The sequence below is a fragment of the Perognathus longimembris genome, chromosome 6 (assembly GCF_023159225.1).
Source record: "Perognathus longimembris pacificus isolate PPM17 chromosome 6, ASM2315922v1, whole genome shotgun sequence".
In the NCBI taxonomy this organism is placed as follows: Eukaryota; Metazoa; Chordata; class Mammalia; order Rodentia; family Heteromyidae; genus Perognathus; species Perognathus longimembris.
The window spans coordinates 83,912,710-83,931,620 of NC_063166.1; the positions used below are offsets into that span (position 1 = coordinate 83,912,710).

The 18,911-nt window shown below is 62.2% G+C and overlaps 1 protein-coding gene across 1 annotated transcript in view; it reads left to right on the forward strand.

Annotated features, from left to right (window-relative positions):
- Phactr3 (phosphatase and actin regulator 3) overlaps positions 1-18,911 on the forward strand; it is a 118,161-nt gene that overhangs the window by 78,740 nt on the left and 20,510 nt on the right. Inside the window, 6 exon segments of the mRNA XM_048349682.1 lie at positions 36-245; positions 1,566-1,643; positions 1,646-1,739; positions 3,829-4,079; positions 14,889-14,981; positions 14,984-15,041. Coding sequence (XP_048205639.1) covers positions 36-245; positions 1,566-1,643; positions 1,646-1,739; positions 3,829-4,079; positions 14,889-14,981; positions 14,984-15,041 — 784 coding nt within the window.

The window sequence follows — 18,911 nt, forward strand, 5'->3', positions numbered from 1 at the left end:
ACATTTTTGAATGCCCTGTTTTGCTTTTGTACCAGCCAAGATGCCATCTGCGTCCAGTGAGGACGAAGCGGACCCTGACAGCCTCCCGCCCACTGCTGACGAGCTCTCGCAAGCCTTAGCGGGGACCGATGCCCCGGACTGTCCTCTCCGACCGCTGGAGAGATGCTCGGGCCAGCTCCCCAGCCCCCCACGGCTGCCCACCCCGCCCCCCAAGGGAAGCTGCAAACTCACAAAAAGTGTCACAGGTGCGTCTGCGTGCCGCGCTGCTCTGGGCGGGAGGAGCTCGGGAGTCAGGGCACCCCCCCCCCCCTCGTGGTTAGCCGGTGGATCGAACTGGGCCGCCTCCTGCCGGGAATCCTGGAGACTTCCCCTCCCAGGTCTAGCTCTGCCTCTCCGGGAAGAGATGCTTCCGCATGTGAACACTAGATGGCAGCAGAGACGTAGGAAGCCTCGTACCCGGCCCGCCCCGCCCCTGCCCCACCTGGGCACCTCCCTGCCCCGGACCGGGGGCTGTGGACGATTTCACACAGCTCCGGAGGTTGCGAGTCCAAGATGAAGGCAGCGCTGACAGGCCTGGGGTCGGGAGTGACCCGCGTCAAGGTTCACGGGCCGCCTTTCCGGTCACTTCAGAAAGCTGTCCCGTGAACACTGCAGCCCTGCCCCTCGGTTCCCCAGGACCCCCCGGGGCCCCGACTCCCCTGTGTGCCACCGCCTGGCCCTGGGGACGGACGGGGAGCACCCTCTCTCCGTGGAAGGCTTGCCCCGTGGCCCCCAGAGAGCCTCCCGGCAGCACCGCCCTGCGCCTGCCCCGAGCCTCGCTTTCCTCTCGTCAGAGGTGGGAACGGGGGGCCCTCGGGTGCCAGGGCCAAGCGTCCGGCGGGCAGCCGGGCCTCCCGTCACGCCCCGGCCGGGGTGGTGGTGGTGCCCTGGGGGCGGCGAGGCCGGTGCCGTTGCGGGAGAGCCGTGCACACACCACGTTGCCTCGTTTTCCCGTGTGTCAAATGGCGGTGCTTCCCGCTCTCCTCCCAGGTGAGGCAGAGCGCTGGCTGGCGAGGGGTGGACTCTGGTGAAGCCGGGGTCTCCTGTCACGCGCAGGGGCCGCCCCTGCGGAGCCCCGAGGCCTGGGCACCGAGCTGCGGGCGCTGCGGAGCCCCTGGCTCATGCTGCCCGGCCCCGGGGGTGGGGAGAGGCGGAGGTGAGCTTGAAGGAACGAAGGGGCGGCGGGGGTCCTGGCGGCCGTCCAGGCGAAGGTGGGCTGTAAAACTCAGGAGATGCTTCTGCCAAGCAAACGAGCAGCCTTGTCCGCTAGTGTCCCGGGGCCCAGCCCCCAGGACGCTGCCCCCACAAACGGAGGAGCGGCGACGGGCTGTCCTACCCGCTGCTCCAAGAGCAGGACGTGGCCGGCCCTGCGAGGGCCCGGCTCGGGTTGGGGCCTGGCCATGGGTGCGGGACGCGCGTCCTGTGCTTTGCCGTGGGCTCTGGCCCCTCAGCACGCCTTGGTCCCCGCATGACACATGAGCACGACCCACGACGTCTCTGTTGTCCCCCCCCCCAACGCACCCCAGGCCAAGCTGCACTCTTCCAAGGCCCCGGCATGAAGAGCGCCGAGCCCCCCCTCCGGGGACAGCTGTCTACCCCCACCGGATCCCGCACCTCACCACCGTCCACCGGCCGCTACCCCCCAGCCGCGTGATCGAGGAGCTGCACCGGGCACTGGCCACAAAGCACCGACAGGACAGGTGAGGCTCTGCCCTCAGGGGGGCCCAGCGCCGCCCCCAGACCCAGCGCCCGTGTGGTCACCCCGCACGCTCCGTCCCCAGACCCAGCGCCCGTGTGGTCACCCCGCACGCTCCGCCCCAGGCCCTGCGCCCGTGTGGTCACCCTGCACGCTCCGCCCCCAGGCCCTGCGCCCGTGTGGTCACCCCGCACGCTCCGCCCCCAGGCCCTGCGCCCGTGTGGTCACCCCGCACGCTCCGCCCCCAGGCCCTGCGCCCCTGTGGTCACCCCGCACGCTCCGCCCCCAGGCCCTGCGCCCGTGTGGTCACCCCGCACGTTCCGCCCTCACGGGGCCATCGCCCCCCAGACCCTGCGCCCGTGTGGTCACCCCGCACGCTCCGCCCCCAGGCCCTGTGCCCGTGTGGTCACCCCGCACGCTCCGCCCCCAGGCCCTGTGCCGTGTGGTCACCCCGCACGCTCCGCCCTCACGGGGCCATCGCCCCCCAGGCCCTGTGCCCCTGTGGTCACCCCGCACGCTCCGCCCTCACAGGGCCATTGCCCCCCAGGCCCTGCGCCCGTGTGGTCACCCCTGCACGCTCCGCCCCCAGGCCCTGCGCCCGTGTGGTCACCCTGCACGCTCCGCCCCCAGGCCCTGCGCCCGTGTGGTCACCCCGCACGCTCCGCCCCCAGGCCCTGCGCCCGTGTGGTCACCCCGCACGCTCCGCCCCCAGGCCCTGCGCCCGTGTGGTCACCCCGCACGCTCCGCCCTCACAGGGCCATCGCCCCCCAGGCCCTGCGCCCGTGTGGTCACCCCTGCACGCTCCGCCCCCAGGCCCTGCGCCCGTGTGGTCACCCCGCACGCTCCGCCCCCAGGCCCTGCGCCCGTGTGGTCACCCCGCACGCTCCGCCCCCAGGCCCTGCGCCCCTGTGGTCACCCCGCACGCTCCGCCCCCAGGCCCTGCGCCCGTGTGGTCACCCCGCACGTTCCGCCCTCACGGGGCCATCGCCCCCCAGACCCTGCGCCCGTGTGGTCACCCCGCACGCTCCGCCCCCAGGCCCTGTGCCCGTGTGGTCACCCCGCACGCTCCGCCCCCAGGCCCTGTGCCGTGTGGTCACCCCGCACGCTCCGCCCCCAGGCCCTGCGCCCGTGTGGTCACCCCGCACGCTCCGCCCCCAGGCCCTGCGCCTGTGTGGTCACCCCGCACGCTCCGCCCCCAGGCCCTGCGCCCCTGTGGTCACCCCGCACGCTCCGCCCCCAGGCCCTGCGCCCGTGTGGTCACCCCGCACGCTCCGCCCTCACGGGGCCATCGCCCCCCAGGCCCTGCGCCCCTGTGGTCACCCCGCACGCTCCGCCCCCAGGCCCTGCGCCCGTGTGGTCACCCCGCACGCTCCGCCCTCACGGGGCCATCGCCCCCCAGGCCCTGTGCCCCTGTGGTCACCCCGCACGCTCCGCCCTCACGGGGCCATCGCCCCCCAGGCCCTGTGCCCCTGTGGTCACCCCGCACGCTCCGCCCTCACGGGGCCATCGCCCCCCAGGCCCTGTGCCCCTGTGGTCACCCCGCACGCTGGGCAAGGTTCCGCCATCTTCTGTGGTTCTCACCCTCGATGGGAAACTCTCGTCATTTCTGCACAAGCCGTCTGCATTGTCATCCGGACTCGATCTCTTGGTCCCCGTGTCCCAAGAGGACGGGACAGGAGGGTGCTGTATAAGAACCCCCTCAAGAAGTGAGGGCCACCTGAAGACGGGGTGAAGGCCGCTCCTTCCCCACGCCCCCAGTGGCCCTGAGTGCCGGAGGCAGGCAGGAGGCGGCCGGCTTGGTGGCTTTCGGCTCCTCAAGGGAAGCGGGGTTGGTGGAGGCGGCGGGTCACAGAGCGCCGGAGTGAACGCCCCCCCCCCCCCCGTGGGTGGATGCTCGCGGTCTGCGCCTTGCTGTTGCCACGCTCCCCGCACGTGTCTTCTGTGCTCTTCCCAGCCCTGTGTCCTGGGCACGTGGCCCTGTGGCCATCGGACCCCGGAACGCCGTCCCGGAAGCCAGGGCCGCCTGTGTCCCCGTGTTAGGCCCCGTGTCAGCGCGGTGGGTGAGCGTCGCCGGCGCTGTCTTTCTGCTTTAGTTTCCAGGGCCGGGAGAACAGAGGGTCTCCCAAGAAGCGGGTGGACGTCCGCCTGTCCAGAGCGTCCAGCATGGAGCGGGGCAAGGAGCGGGAGGAGGCGTGGAGCTGCGACGGCGGCGCGGCCGAGGGCAAGTGGGTGGTGGCCAAGGAGTCGGAGGAGAACAAGGAGAACCTGCTCCTGAGCGCCGAGCTCAAGGACGACTTGCTCCTGTATCAGGATGAAGAGGCGCTGAACGACTCCATCATCTCTGGTGAGGGGGCAGATGGCGGAGGGAGGGGCTGGGCAGCTCAGCGGGAGCTCGGGCGGGGGGGGGGGGGCCCAGGAGGGGAGGGAGGGGGCGGAGGGTCTGTCCCCAGGGAGAGGCGCTTCCCAGCTCCAAGGCTTTCCAGAGACGAGCCCAGGGCAGACTGTGGGAGTCTCTAGCAGGAACTGGCTGTGCCGGGAGGGCTGAATGTTCATCGGCTAGTATATAAAAGGGGTGTAAAGCCAGTGGCTCACGCCTGTCACTACTGTAACTGCTCAGGAGGCAGAGAACTGAGGATCACAGTTCAAAGCCAGCCTGAGCAGGAAAGCCCATGAGATTCTTACGCCCAATGAGCCACTTAAAGGCCAGAATGTAGAGCTGTGGCTCAAGTGGGAGAGCACCAGCCCTGAGCACAAAGCTCAGGGGCAGTGCCCGGGCCCTGAACTCAAGTCCTAGACGAGGGAAGGAAGGGGCGGGGAGAGAAGGGCTACCGTATAAACCACTTAGTCCCACCTGGCCCGGCCCGGCCGCCGTGGGGCGTAGAACCGTGGGTGTGTGGATCAGTGTTCACTCACAGCAGCTGCAGGGACCCTCTCTGCACCCATCTGCCGCCCTCCCACCGCCCTGCCCCCCGCCCGGCCGGCCCGTGAGCCCGCACAGCCCCACCAGGCTGTGAGGAGCCCCACGAGACGGGTGCCCAGCATGCTGTGATCGCGAGTGCTCTGTTCATCAGCACCGTCGTGCACTGGCTTTAGAATCTAACTCCTGGAAATGGAGGCCCAGGCCAGGCCAGCGTCCCGCTGGGGCACCGTGCTGAAGGCGTGGCTGCTGGCCTCGGTCGCTCGGGCTTCAGGTCAGAGGCTCCCCGGCGTCTCCCTCCACCCAGCGAGGCCCTTCGGGAGTTGGACGCAGGGCTCAGGGTGTGCACACCTGCCCACGCGGCAGCTTGAACCCGTGCCCCGCCACACCCGCCTCCCTGCTCAGCATCACAGGTGTTGGCGAGGAGCTGTTGATTGTGGCGTTGCTCCCCCAGCGCTCAGGTCGCAACATCCGTTAAGAAAAAGAGGCTGGCGCCTTGTCTTCTCCGCTGTTCTGACCCTGGGAGCAGGGCACACGTGGCCTCGTCATGCTGTCCTGCACCTGCCGGCCAAGGAAGGGCTTCTGCAGGAGCAGGACTGGGAAGGGAGGGGCTGCAGGAAGGACAGGCCTTCTCCGGACTGTTCCGGCTGGCCTCCAGCTTGTTTCCCAGCCTCTCCCTGCCAGACAGAGCCTTCCACCCCAGGCCGTCACGGCAGCCCCATTACATAAGAGAAAAAGGGGTATCTACTTTCCTTTTCTTCTTTGCTGCCTCCTCCTCCTCTTCTTCTTCCTCTTCTTCTTCCTTTTTCTTTTCCTTCTCATCATCCTCATCTTCCTCCTCCTCCCTTTCCTCTTAGTCCTCCTTCTTCTCCTCCTCCTCATCCTCGTCTTCCTCTTCATCCCCCTTTCTCTCCTTTTCCTCTTCCTCATCTTCCTCCTCTCTTACCACCACCACCCTGAGCACCCGAGATGTCACTTCTGGAAGGCAGTTCTGGAAAAGCATCCAGAGGGGTGTGCATGTGTTCTTGTGAGGAGCAGATCAAGGAGTGAGCAGGAGCAGCCCTTCCAAAGGCTTCTCGGATCCTGCAGGGCCATCCTGCAAGCTGGCTGGTGTGCTTGCAGGGTACTTAGCACTGTAGCACTGTCGAGCCTTGACAGGCCTTATCAGGCCACCAGCAGGTAACAGGTGCATGCGGCGGGCTCTCTATGCGGCTAGAGGGTGTTAGGATTTCTGTACAATAAACTAGTATTTGTAAGGTCTGTGTACGGCTAATAGGTGTATATTAAGGTCTCTATGCTATTTCCTGATAACTGTTAATGTCCATGCATGTAAGCAATAGGTATTTATTAAGGTCTGTCTAAGCCGTTGGCAGGTTAAAGTGATTTTTTTGTGCAGTGGATGAGTGCTTACTGAGCTTTTCTCATGCACTAAACAGGTGTAAGTGCAGAGGATTCTAATAATATACCATAGTAGGTGTTTATTGAACACTGTGCAATTAACAGGTGCATGTGGTATGCTGTGATCTATTGGCGGGTGTTTTGGATGGTTGTGCACAGTTAGTGGGCTGTGGAGAATGCTGTATGCAGGTGGCAGGTGTGTGTGGACCTCTCTTGCTGTTTCTTCATGAGGTCCTTCTGCATCTCTGGCGCTGCTCTGAGTCCCAGGGATCAAGGATGATCAAACACACTTGTTCGTTCCTCTCCTGCGGTTAAGGGAACAACCAGCCCAAAGCAAAGGAAGCACACAGTGAAAGCACACACATTCCACCAGAACACATTCCAGTCCTGGGCCTGAGGGTCGCGTCAGACAGCCTGGTCCACGCAGGAAGTCAGGTGAGTGACAGACAGGTCCACGCAGGAAGTCAGGTGAGTGACAGCCAGCCAGGTCCACGCAGGAAGTCGGATGACATGGGAGCTGAGGCATTCCAAGGAGCCAGCTGGGAGAATTCAGTCCAGGGGACAGTTGGTGTAGACCTGACAGTCCTGGGTTTGCTCCTAGGGTGGAAAGGAAGGATCTAGAGCAGAGTGGGTGAGCAAAAGGGAGGAAGAGGGAGGAGAGATGTGGAAGGCTGGGTTTGTTCCCTTCAGTCTCCAGTGAGGAACTGGTTCTCACTGATAAGGAAGCCAGGGAGAGGCCTGTGAACAGAGGTCAAGCACCAAGGTCTTTGTCGCTGTGTTTAAAGTCCTCATTTTTGGTCATCACCCTTTGGTAGGGCTATTGGCAAGGATGCCCTCAATCCATCGCTTTTTCTTATTGGGGCAAAAGTGACACAGAATTGTGCAGCTTGGTGAGAGTTGCTGTGTTTGTACCTGTAAACACGTCGCCACCATTAAGACAGCGTGTATGACACACACCTGAACTTCCTTCTGCTCCTTGCTTCTCCTTGCTCCCTGCCCCCAGAGCGCTTTCTAGAACTCATGTAAATGGAATCAGTCTATACTCTTTTTCTGAACAGGAAAGTTTACTGTTACTCTAAAGGTGACGTACAGAGGGGCTACAGCTACCTGAGGCCGGGCATTTCTTTTTGTACAGTGTCACCCAGTGTGCACTCCTGTCTGTCTTCTTCACTCATCTCCTTTGCTTTGGACCACGGTGAGGGGTGGACTGACTGCTATTTCCCGCTTAGTGCTGCGGGGTTGTGGCTGGCCCACCGTGACTGGACACCTGGGGGTTTCAGCTGCTATCAATAGAGTAGCGGCCAGAATTTGTAAGTAGGCTTTGTGGGGTTAGGTGGTTGTAGAATGGCCAGGCCGCCGCTGGGTGTTGAAATGTTTCAGGAAGTGAGGAGCTGACGTGCTGTCTCCCACAATGGCTCTTCCCCCCCCCCCCCCGCACACCCCTCTCCCCCCTCTCCTCCCCCCCACCGTCCCATCCCATCTCCATCCAGTGCATCACCGCTTCTGTCTTCCTTCCTAGAGGCCGCGTGGCCTTCCCACCTAAGATGGGTCTCATCTTCTTTCTGTAGTGAGTAATAATGTTGAACATTTTCCCCCCACAGGCTTACAGCACCGGTGTATCTTCTTTACAAAAATGGCTGTGTAAAGTGCTTCCCCAGTTTCCAAGATGAGGTTGTTGGTTTTCTTGCATTACAAGAGGCTTTTTTATGTTTTAAATAAAGTTGAACATAGGCCCCTCATCAGATGGATGCCTGCTGCTCTGAGAACGCTCCCTCCCAGTCGTGGGCCGCCCTTAGGAGGGCAGAAGCCGCTCCTTCTGGGAAGCCTGCCCCGCAGCCCCGCCCAGCGCCGCCCCGCCCCGCAACCCCGCCCTGCAGACCCGCCCCGCAGCCCCGCCCCGCAACCCCGCCCTGCAGCCCAGCCCCGCCCCGCAGCGCCGCCCCGCAGCCCCGCCCAGCACAGCCCCGCCCCGCAGCCCCGCCCTGCGGACCCGCCCCGCAGCCCCGCCGCCCCGCCCAGCCCGCCCTGCAGCCACGACCTGCGGCCCCGCCCAGCGCCACCCCGCAGCCCCGCCCAGCGTAGCCCCGCCCTGCAGCATCGCCCCGCAGCCCGCCCTGCAGCCCCGCCCAGCGCCACCCCCGCAGCCCCGCCCAGCGTAGCCCTGCCCTGCAGCCCCACCCAGCCCGCCCTGCAGCCCCGCCCAGCCCGCCCTGCAGCCCCGCCCTGCAGCCCCGCCCTGCAGCCCCCGCCCAGCCCGCCCTGCAGCCCCGCCCTGCAGCCCCGCCCTGCAGCCCCGCCCAGCCCGCCCTGCAGCCCCGCCCTGCAGCCCCGCCCAGCCCGCCCTGCAGCCCCGCCCTGCAGCCCCGCCCAGCGCAGCCCCGCCCTGCAGCCCCGCCCCACAGCCCCGCCCAGCGCCGCCCTCCAGCCCCGCCCAGCGCCGCGCGGGCGCCGGGCTTTGTGTCTAAGAAATGGTGGCCCCGCGTCACAAGGTGCTGGCTGTGTTTTCACCCCGAGCTTTGCATGTTTAGCCCTCCATTTGTGTCTGTGAATTGCTTTTAGTCAATTATGCGCGGTGTACGTTGTGAACCAAAGCCCGGTGCCATGTGTTGAAAAGACAAGAATACTTTTTTTCCACTGAAATACTTGGGTCAGAAATTATCCACACACGGGTGGCCCCGTCCTGGACTTCTTCTTCTCATCACTGGCCCATAGCGTCTCTCTTAACCAGTGCCATGCTGTGTGAATTACTGTGGCTTTATAATACATTCTGAAGCCAGGTTGTATTAGTTCTTCAGTTTTGTTTTCTTTTCAGATTTTCTGGTTAATAGGTCCTTTGCACTTGCGTATCCATTTTTATAGTTAACTTATCCGTTTCTACCTATATACATGTACGTGTATACAGCACATACTGCCTATTCTCACACGTATGCCCTCTACGTGCAACGCCAACACACATGCACAAACATAGACACGTATGCACAAACATATACACGTATTACACATTGGTTGGAATCTCAACTGAATCTACAGATTGGTTTTGGGGGAGAATTCGAGTGTGAATAATATTCAGCACTCTGCCTTATGGACTTGCCATATTCTTCATTTGTTTTGTTTATTAAAAAAATTCCTCGGAAAATGTTGTGTAGTTGTCAGTGCACAAATATTTCGTGTCTGAAACCTGTCTTAAGTGTTTCCTGTTGGGGTATCTGATCTGTGTATTAGCATTGGTTATTTTGGTGTATGGCTATTTGTGGTATATGGGAATGCAGCTGATTCTTAACCAGGAATAAGATACTCTATTCTACAACCTTCTTGACCTCCTGGTTCGTTCCAGCAGTGCTGTTGTAGATCCTACTGGGTGTCTTACATAAATGATCATGTTACTTGCCCATAAAGATTCCCACCACCCCCCCGCCGCCTTTTTTTCCCAAGCTAGATCTCTCTGCTTACTCCTTTCTGGCCTTCTGGTGTGACGCTTCACAGAACTGGTGAGGCTGGAAATCCTTGTCTCATTCCTGATGGTAGGGGAGGACTCCTCCGTCATCAACAGCCCATGGGTTTTCAAAGAACTTCACCTGGCTCAGGAAGTTTCCTTCTTTCTATGAGTTGTGTTACCCCCCCCTTAATCGATAATGAATATTCGATGTTGTTACATGCTTTCCTGTGTGTTGAAGTAATCTGGTGGTTTTTCTTTCCTCTTTTTAAAAAGTAGTTTAGAAATTTGTTGACTTACATCAATTGCTTTATGGATGATAATCTTGCTTTTATGAGATAGTATCCACTTGATTGTAACATAATACAGTCTTTCTAAATAATTGGAATCTTTGCTACTCTTTAAAAGATTTTTACATCAGTATTCTTGAGAGGTTTGGGTCTTAGGTGTTATGTTCCTAAAATGTATTTCCTTACTTGGTTTTCAGAGCAACTTTTGGCTTTACTGAATGAGTTTTAAAAGTATCCCTTTCTTTGCAATTTTCTGATTTTTTTTGTATAATACTTTTATCTTTTAGTCTTTAAATGTTTTATAAAAGTAATTGTGAGGGAGTTTTAATAGCTTGTATTTTTCCAAGGAATGTTTCCATTTTGACTAAATTATCAAATTTATTGGCATAAAGCAGTTTGGAATATTCCCTTATATCTTTTGACTATCTATAATTAGATGATGTGGATGTCACTTTTATATTATCTGGTACCATTCCCTTCCTCCCCTCCTCCTTTGCTCCTTCCCTCCCTCCCTCCCTCCCTCCCTCCCACCCTCCCTCTCTTCCCCTCCTCTCCGCCCTCCTCTTTATCAGTCTGTCTAGAGTTTTTATCAGTTTTACTGTTAGAACTAGCTTTTAGTTTCAGTTATTTTATTTTTTACTTCCTGGTCTGATCTTATTTTTTTCTCTGCTATTTGTGGTTTGCTTTATTCTTCCTTTCCTACTTTCTTAAAATGGACTGTAATGTCATTGGAGATGTTTCTTCTTTTTTAACACAGGCATTCAATGCTATAAAATTCCCCCTTAACAATTATGACATACTATAATTCCATTTGCTTCAAAAAGCTTTGTAGTTTCCCTTTTGGTTTCTTCTTGGAACTATGGGTTTTTAAGACATTTCTTATTTAGTTTCCAAGTATTGGGGTATTTTTCTGGAGATTCTCCTGGCTTTTGATTCCAATTTACTTCCACTCTAGTCAGAGAGCATGTTTCATATGAACCGAGTCCTTCGCAATTGAGAGAGACAAACTCAGTGGCCCAGAATCGGATCCATCTTAGTACGTAGAACTCTGGGGGCCGAGAGTGTACCACACACTTGGGGTCACCTCGATGCGCTGTGCTCTGTCCCCATGGATTCCTGCCCACCTCTTCTATGAATTATTGTGAGAGGAGTTTTACAGCTCCCAGCCGCCATGGTGGATTTTTGTATTGTCTCCCCCTCTTCAGGCTTTTCCTGTGCCTCCCTGTCACCACGGCATGGGACGATCCTGACCCTGCCTGGTCCCTGAGAAGGTCCTTTGCTGTGCGATCTGCCTCCTCCGACCTCCGCAAACCTCCGCAACTCCCAGCGATGAGCCGGAGAGTGGTCCAGATCCCGCTGTTCATCTCCATGTGCCTCTGCACTTAGCGTGCAAGCTCGGCAGGCACCGGGTCAGCTCATCTTGCCTTTCCATCCCTTCTGCAGATGCCCGCTGTAACCAGGGCATTCCCACTATTTACATGAATGCGATTGGTTCTGTTAGGTTCGAGTCAGCCAGCTGGTCGCTTGTTTTCCTTTGTGCCACCTGATTTTTGCTTCTCTTTTTCTCTTTTCCTGTCTTCTTTTGGGTTGGGCACATTTTGTTCCTGCATTTTATCTCCTCGGTTGCGTTGCGGACTCTAACCCCTCATGTTGGTGTTTTTAGTGGCAGGTCTTTATTTCCTTGCCTTCTCCCCTCAGCTAACCATACGGCGTCACTTGCAGGCTAATGCCCGCACTCCGCCCCGCCCTGTGGCTGCTCTTATTGATAAAGTCCTTTCTCCTGGAACAGAGTTGAGTCACCACGAGGCCCATGCGTGTACGTGCGTTGCGCTGCGCAGCCATTCATTCCCCCAGCCCGTCTCCTCCGCTCAGGCTCAGCTTCCATCTGCTGTCACGTTCCTTCTGCCTGAAGGATTGCGTTTGTCCTCTCTCATTATGTAGCAGTGATTAATTCTTGCAGCTTTTTATGCCTAGAAAGTATTTACTTTCCTCTTGAAGGATACTCAGCCAAGTGGCGGTATGAGTTGTCTGGGTTTTCTTCCTTCCAGTGGAGTTGGGGATCTCCGCGGTGTCCTTACTTGGGTTATCTCGGGTGTGGCATCTGCTGTGTGTCCACACAGACTGTCTTTTGTCTGTCTGTCTCTGGATGCTGTTGAGCCTCCTCTCTCTATCGCTGACTGTGACAATGGTGACCTACACACCGTTGTCTTGGCCATGCTTGAAATTCATAGTGCTTCCCCTTGCTTCCGCGTAGCCATGGTAATTTTTGATTGGAGGACACCCATTGTGAATTCATTTCTAGGTCTCTGGATACTTCTCTATTCCTATAAATACCCTTGGGTTTTATTCTGGGAAGCAGTTAGGTTACTTGGAAGTACTCTAAATAAGCACAGTCTGGCTTGCTCTTCAGTTTTCTTAGATAGAACTAGAGTAGCGTTCACTCCAGTGCTAAAATTATTTCCCCTCGGTGAGGCAGGACCATCTGTGCGCTCAGCTCGGCATCTGGGGGACCTGGATGCGGTCTGGGGGGGCGGGTGGCGGTGTGCACGCAGGCCGGGCCCTCCAGGGGGCGGCGGCAGTTCATGCGTGTTCACTCGCAGGCCGGGCCCTCCCATCATGTTTTGGTTTTCCATACCAATTTATAATAAAAATGCACACAGTTACAAATAATATTGGATACATACCCATAATGGTATGACTTTTCTTTCTATAACTTCTTTTCTTTAGTAGTATATTATGATTTATCTTTTTGCACTCACCCCCCGTTTTTTTTTTCCAATACTGGGGTTAAACTCGGGGCCTCAGGTGTGCCAGACGACCGCTCTGCTGCGGGAGCCTGCCCCAGCCGTCTGGGTGTTGCTGATGTTTTGTCTTTCAGGTAGGGTCTCCCTCACTGTGCCGGACCCGGCCTCAGGACCGTCCTGCCTCTCCCTATCGAATAGCCATCCACGGCTGTACTCCCACTTTCAACTGGTTAACACATATTCAGGTTGAACGAACGTACAGTCATTTAACACAGTGCTCTTTTATTGTTTGCTTGTGTTGGCTTTTGTTTCTTCCAAAAATAAGACTTGAGTAGCATCCTTTTATGTGTTCTGTATGTTCTCATCCCACAAATTTATTCCCTCCTAGAAGAGGGATCTCTGAATCAAAGGACAGGAAGAGGATTCAAGCATGCTTGGGAGTCCTAGGAGATGGGCCTCATTTCCTCAGCCCACTGTTTTCTTCCTGCTCACCTGGGGGTGCTCCATCAGATTAATTTTATCAATCAGATAAACAGGTATTTCTCAAATCCATGATGTCTTCAATATAGGCTAGTTTTCTGGAAGTTTCCTTTATTGACTTTTAAGTAGCAAATTTTGGTCATTGGTGAAGGACTTCCAGTGAAGACTGCCCAGACCTCCTTCCTGCAGCCCTACTCTGCACCGTAGGCGGGGCCCTGGAGGCTGGGTTAATAGCAGATGAGAATTGTTTGTCAACACAAATGGGTTGTGCAGAATAACTTCTCATGCACACCTAGCAATCTCCCAGCAGGAAGCCCTTTCTCAGCTCACAGCCAGTGTGCTTGGCCGTGTCTGTGTAGGTGGTGAGCACTTGCTTCATCACAGGGTAAAAGGTTGAGCCACACTCAGCGGGGTTGATGCTTGAGCCCTCGAGGGTTCCCGGAAAACGGTCGTCTTTGCTTCCTGGGCTGCGTGCGGGGCCCTCAGCATTGGCGGGGGGGCGGGGGGGGGCTCCTGAATGCGTGACCGCCACCGGGGCACACGTGCTGTAGCGACCCCCGTGGAATGCGCGGACCGCCTCCGGGCTGTGTCACCCACGCCGTCCAGAGGCCTGGCTCAGGGGATTCGCAGCCACCCTTTCCTTCTCCCCCTGAGGAACACGACACGCTCACCCCAGGAACTTGGGCCCCCGCGGAATTCCGCTTCTCTCACCCCGTGTGTCACCCTGTGGGGCCTGTCTTCCTGGTTTGTGTCCCCGGGGGGAACGGACTTGGTTTCCCTGGGGAGCCCTTTTGGTCTGTGTGGAAGCAGTGGCTTTGTTGGGTGACTCGGGCTCTCCCAGGGCTCCGACCTCTGCCCGAGTCGGGCTGCGCGTCGCCCGAAGCGAAGCCACCACCCGCAGGACGCGTCCCGCTCGAGCCGCCGCCCGGGGGTCTGACCGACGCCCCCGCCTGCACGCAGCTTTGGATTCTGCTCTCCTGCTCCTTTCAGGTGGTAGGGACGTGTGAACCCAAGGCCGAGGGGCCATGCCTCCCCCCGTTTTCATTGGTTATGTTCCAAGCGAGGTCTGACCTCACGCCTGGTATACGGCAAGTCACCGACGCAGGGACGCGGGTCAGTAAGGAGGGCAGGCTCACACCCCTGTGCTCCCCTCCGGGCCGGGACGGCAGGCGCGCACCACCACACCCAGCCACTGGTTGACAGGGAGTCCCTCAACCGTCTTTATGCCTGACCAGGCCTCGAACCCAGATCCTCAGTCCCTGCCATCCAAGTGGCTAGAATCACAGGCTGGAGCCACCTCCCCTGCTCCATGTCTGCCCTTCAGTAAACCCATCCCACGGCCTAAGAGCCTTCCCACGCTCTGATTTCAACCCACTGGTCTGGGGCCCGTGAAAAGCCCAAGAGCAAACCCGGGCCATGAGACCCAGCGCCGGCTGGGCCTCCCGCCCCCTGGGTGCTGTTCACTGAGTGACTGGCGAGCCTCTGGCGGCCGGCCAGACGGCGGGTTTCCAGTCCTCGTGACCCCCGCTGTCCCGGGTGTTATTGATGGTGCCTGCCCTTCAGAATAACTCCGATATGTCGCTCCAGTGCCTTCCACCTTCTGGGCACAGGCGTGTCCCTCCTGCTTAGCCCTAGGAGTCCACAAGGACCCAGGTCTGCGCCTCTCCCGGGCGCGGGGAGAACGGCTGTCCAGTGGGGGACGGGGTGACTGGACCAGCGGGGGACGGGGTGACTGGACCAGTGGGGGAGAGGTCAGGTCCGGGTGATGGCGGGGAGGCTCTGGCCGGGCCACGCCGGGCCACGCCGGAGGCGGGCTTCGTCCCATCCCTCGCGCCTCTCCCCGGGCCGCCGAGGCCGTGCTGACCCCTGCTCCTCCCCTGTGGGTCTCCAGGCACGCTGCCGCGGAAATGCAAGAAGGAGCTGCTGGCGGTGAAGCTGAGGAACCGGCCCAGCAAACAGGAGCTGGAGGACCGGAACATCTTCCCCGGAGGACGGACGAGGAGAGGCAGGAGATCCGGCAGCAGATTGAGATGAAGCTCTCAAAGTAAGTGGGCGCTCAGCTGACCCGCTGTGTGTTGGGACGGGGGGCTCGGGCAGCGCCCCGCTGTGCTGAGTGGAGGGACGGGGGGGGGGCGGGCAGCGCCCCGCTGTGCTGAGTGTGGGACCGGGGGTGGGGGGGGCTCGGGCAGCGCCCCGCTGTGCTGAGTGTGGGGACCCGGGGGGGGGGGGTTGGGCAGCGCCCCGCTGTGCTGAGTGTGGGGACGGGGGGGGGGGTCTCGGGCAGCGCCCCGCTGTGCTGAGTGTGGGGACCGGGGGTGGGGGGGGCTCGGGCAGCGCCCCGCTGTGCTGAGTGTGGGGACCCGGGGGGGGGGGGTTGGGCAGCGCCCGCTGTGCTGAGTGTGGGGACCCGGGGGGGGCTCGGGCAGCGCCCCGCTGTGCTGAGTGTGGGGACCCGGGGGGGGGGGTTGGGCAGCGCCCCGCTGTGCTGAGTGTGGGGACGGGGGGGGGGTTGGGCAGCGCCCCGCTGTGCTGAGTGTGGGGACCCGGGGGGGGGGGGTCGGGCAGCGCCCCGCTGTGCTGTGTGGGGGGACCCGGGGGGGGGCTCGGGCAGCGCCCCGCTGTGCTGAGTGTGGGGACGGGGGGGGCTCGGGCAGCGCCCCGCTGTGCTGAGTGGAGGGACGGGGGGGGGGGCGGGCAGCGCCCCGCTGTGCTGAGTGTGGGGACCGGGGGTGGGGGGGGCTCGGGCAGCGCCCCGCTGTGCTGAGTGTGGGGACGGGGGGGGGGGTCGGGCAGCGCCCGCTGTGCTGAGTGTGGGGACCCGGGGGGGGGGGGTTGGGCAGCGCCCGCTGTGCTGAGTGTGGGGACGGGGGGGGGGGTTGGGCAGCGCCCCGCTGTGCTGAGTGTGGGGACCCGGGGGGGGGGGGTTGGGCAGCGCCCCGCTGTGCTGAGTGTGGGGACCCGGGGGGGGGGGGTTGGGCAGCGCCCCGCTGTGCTGAGTGTGGGGACGGGGGGGGGGTTGGGCAGCGCCCCGCTGTGCTGAGTGTGGGGACGGGGGGGGGGTTGGGCAGCGCCCCGCTGTGCTGAGTGTGGGGACGGGGGGGGGCTCGGGCAGCGCCCCGCTGTGCTGAGTGTGGGGACGGGGGGGGGCTCGGGCAGCGCCCCGCTGTGCTGAGTGTGGGGACGGGGGGGGGGTTGGGCAGCGCCCCGCTGTGCTGAGTGTGGGGACGGGGGGGGGGTTGGGCAGCGCCCCGCTGTGCTGAGTGTGGGGACGGGGGGGGGGGTCGGGCAGCGCCCCGCTGTGCTGAGTGTGGGGACGGGGGGGGGGGCTCGGGCAGCGCCCCGCTGTGCTGAGTGTGGGGACCCGGGGGGGGGGGCTCGGGCAGCGCCCCGCTGTGCTGAGTGTGGGGACCCGGGGGGGGGGGGCTCGGGCAGCGCCCCGCTGTGCTGAGTGTGGGGACCCGGGGGGGGGCTCGGGCAGCGCCCCGCTGTGCTGAGTGTGGGGACGGGGGGGGGGGCTCGGGCAGCGCCCCGCTGTGCTGTGTGGGGGGACCCGGGGGGGGGCTCGGGCAGCGCCCCGCTGTGCTGAGTGTGGGGACCCGGGGGGGGGGGGTTGGGCAGCGCCCCGCTGTGCTGAGTGTGGGGACCCGGGGGGGGGGGCTCGGGCAGCGCCCCGCTGTGCTGAGTGTGGGGACCCGGGGGGGGGCTCGGGCAGCGCCCCGCTGTGCTGAGTGTGGGGACCCGGGGGGGGGGGCTCGGGCAGCGCCCCGCTGTGCTGAGTGTGGGGACCCGGGGGGGGGGGGTTGGGCAGCGCCCCGCTGTGCTGAGTGTGGGGACCCGGGGGGAGGGGGCTCGGGCAGCGCCCCGCTGTGCTGTGTGTCCGCAGCCAGCACACTGGCAGTGGCGGGCCTCGTGTCACCCACTTGTTGCAGCTGTGCCAGGCCTTGGGGTGGCGCCGCCCTCCGTGCCAGGAGCGCCCTCCATGCCCGCGACGGCTCCGACGCGCGCGGTGAGGGTCGCGGGCGGGCAGGCGGGCGGGCGGGCGGGCGGGGCCACGCGGCAGGGCTCCGGCCCGGCGGCGCCCGCTCACCCTCAGCTCCCCTCTCCCGCCAGGGCGCGCAGCCAGAGCTGGGGGGGCCGCTGAAGGCTCTCGGGAGCCGCTCGAGCCCCGCCCGCCTCCCTCCTCTCCTCCCTCCCCCCCGGGGGACGGTGTCTGAGCAGGCGGCGAGGGCCGTGGCAGGGTGGGGGTGGGGGAAAGCCGCGTGGCGTGCGTGGCGCAGGGCGGAGAGGGCGCGCGGGTGGCGCTCGGGGGCGGACCTCTGCGTGGCGCGGAGGAGCCTCCGTTCCCCACCCAGAGAGCAGGGCGCCGCTGTGGGCGGGTGCTCGCAGTGGGGGGCCCTGCAGGGGGTCCTGCGGGTGGGGGTGGGCGAGGCGGGCTGTGGGGGTCCCACGGGCCCAGCCTTTGCAGCCCATCTCAGTGAGCCCTGGTGGCACCGCCCACCTGGCAGGACGGAGGCTTTCTGGGCCATCGCACTTCATCTAGGCGCCTCTGTATCTGGTCACCCCCCCCATGCCCCCCAAGGTCTGTCTAGAGGGGAATTATGTCCAGGCCATGCCTGTCCTTCGCCCAAACACGGCCGAGTCCTTGTTTCCTTGTGTGAAGTTGCAGGCATGTTCTCTTTGCGGAATGCTCTTTCCGGGGCCCTTCCCACCCGCCTGACCCTGTGTCCCACCGTCGCCGGGGCCTCGGGCTCCCTGTCCGCATGGCCGCGGTGCTTCCTTGGGGAAGTCGGGTTGGCTGGCATGCATCGCTTCCGCTCTGAGCCCTGCCTGGGGCGAGGGGCGCCCTCCAGAGCGGGCTTCTCACGGTCCTCGGGGCTCAGGAGCACGGTCCTCGGCGGGGGGGGGGGTATGGTGGGCACCTCGGGACAGCACGGTGAGCAGCGGTGCGCGCGTGCGCCCGGCCGGGGCTCCGCAGCCTCTCTGCGCGCGCGTGCGCGGTGGGGGAGCACACCTGCTCCCTCGTGACCCCGACCGGGCTGTGAAGGAGCCAGCGCCCCGCATTCGTTCTCTGCCGCTCCTAGTCAGTGTGAGCGTTGTACCCCGAAAGAAGCCATAGGTGATACACAAGTGAGCGCCCACGGCACCGTGTGAGTGACACTTTACCTATAAGCCAGGAAACGTCCCCGGGACAGCACCTGCTCTGCGCACCGCAAGGCTCGTGCGTCCCCGCCTTTGGGCGTCCACGGGAAAGGCTCGTCTACTTGATAATCAAACCCAGTTCCCTGGCGCGTTGAATGGGAAGGGAACCGACTCCACGGCCTCACCACGGGCCCTCCGAGGCGCTGGGGACAGGGCCCGTGGGGTCAGCCCCGGCAGTGGCTGGGACAGCCACGAGAAGAGCCCCGATTTCCAAATCCACGGCACCAACATGGCGGGCCCTGCGGCTGGTGTGCCCCTCGGGCACGGGAGCGTGACTGTGTACCTTGGACTAGAACATACCGGCCCCTGGACATGGGTCACCAGGTTGACTTAGACACAGAGGACGGCCCCCGGGAGGCCCCTTTGTCTGGGCTGGGCCCTCCCCCTGGACTTCGCGCTCCTCTCCGGTCGCCATGCCGCCGCGCGCCACCGCCTCCCCCCAGCACCCCCGGTGTTCTCACCGCGCCCTGTTGGTTGACTTCCGGTCTCGTGGCGTTCCACCTGCGGTGCTCGGGGCTGCACCGGCGTTCACTGCCCCCCGAGCCCCGGGCCTGGCGCTGGCTCGGCCTGGGCACCGCGGGAGGGCGGGAGGAGCTTTCGCGCGGGCGTCGGGAGGCGCACGCCCTCGGTGTGGACGTTCGGCTGGCCTTGAAGCCGGTGCCTGGGTGGGCTGAGTAGGGACCAGAGCTGTGCCCGCAGGTGACACCGCACAGGA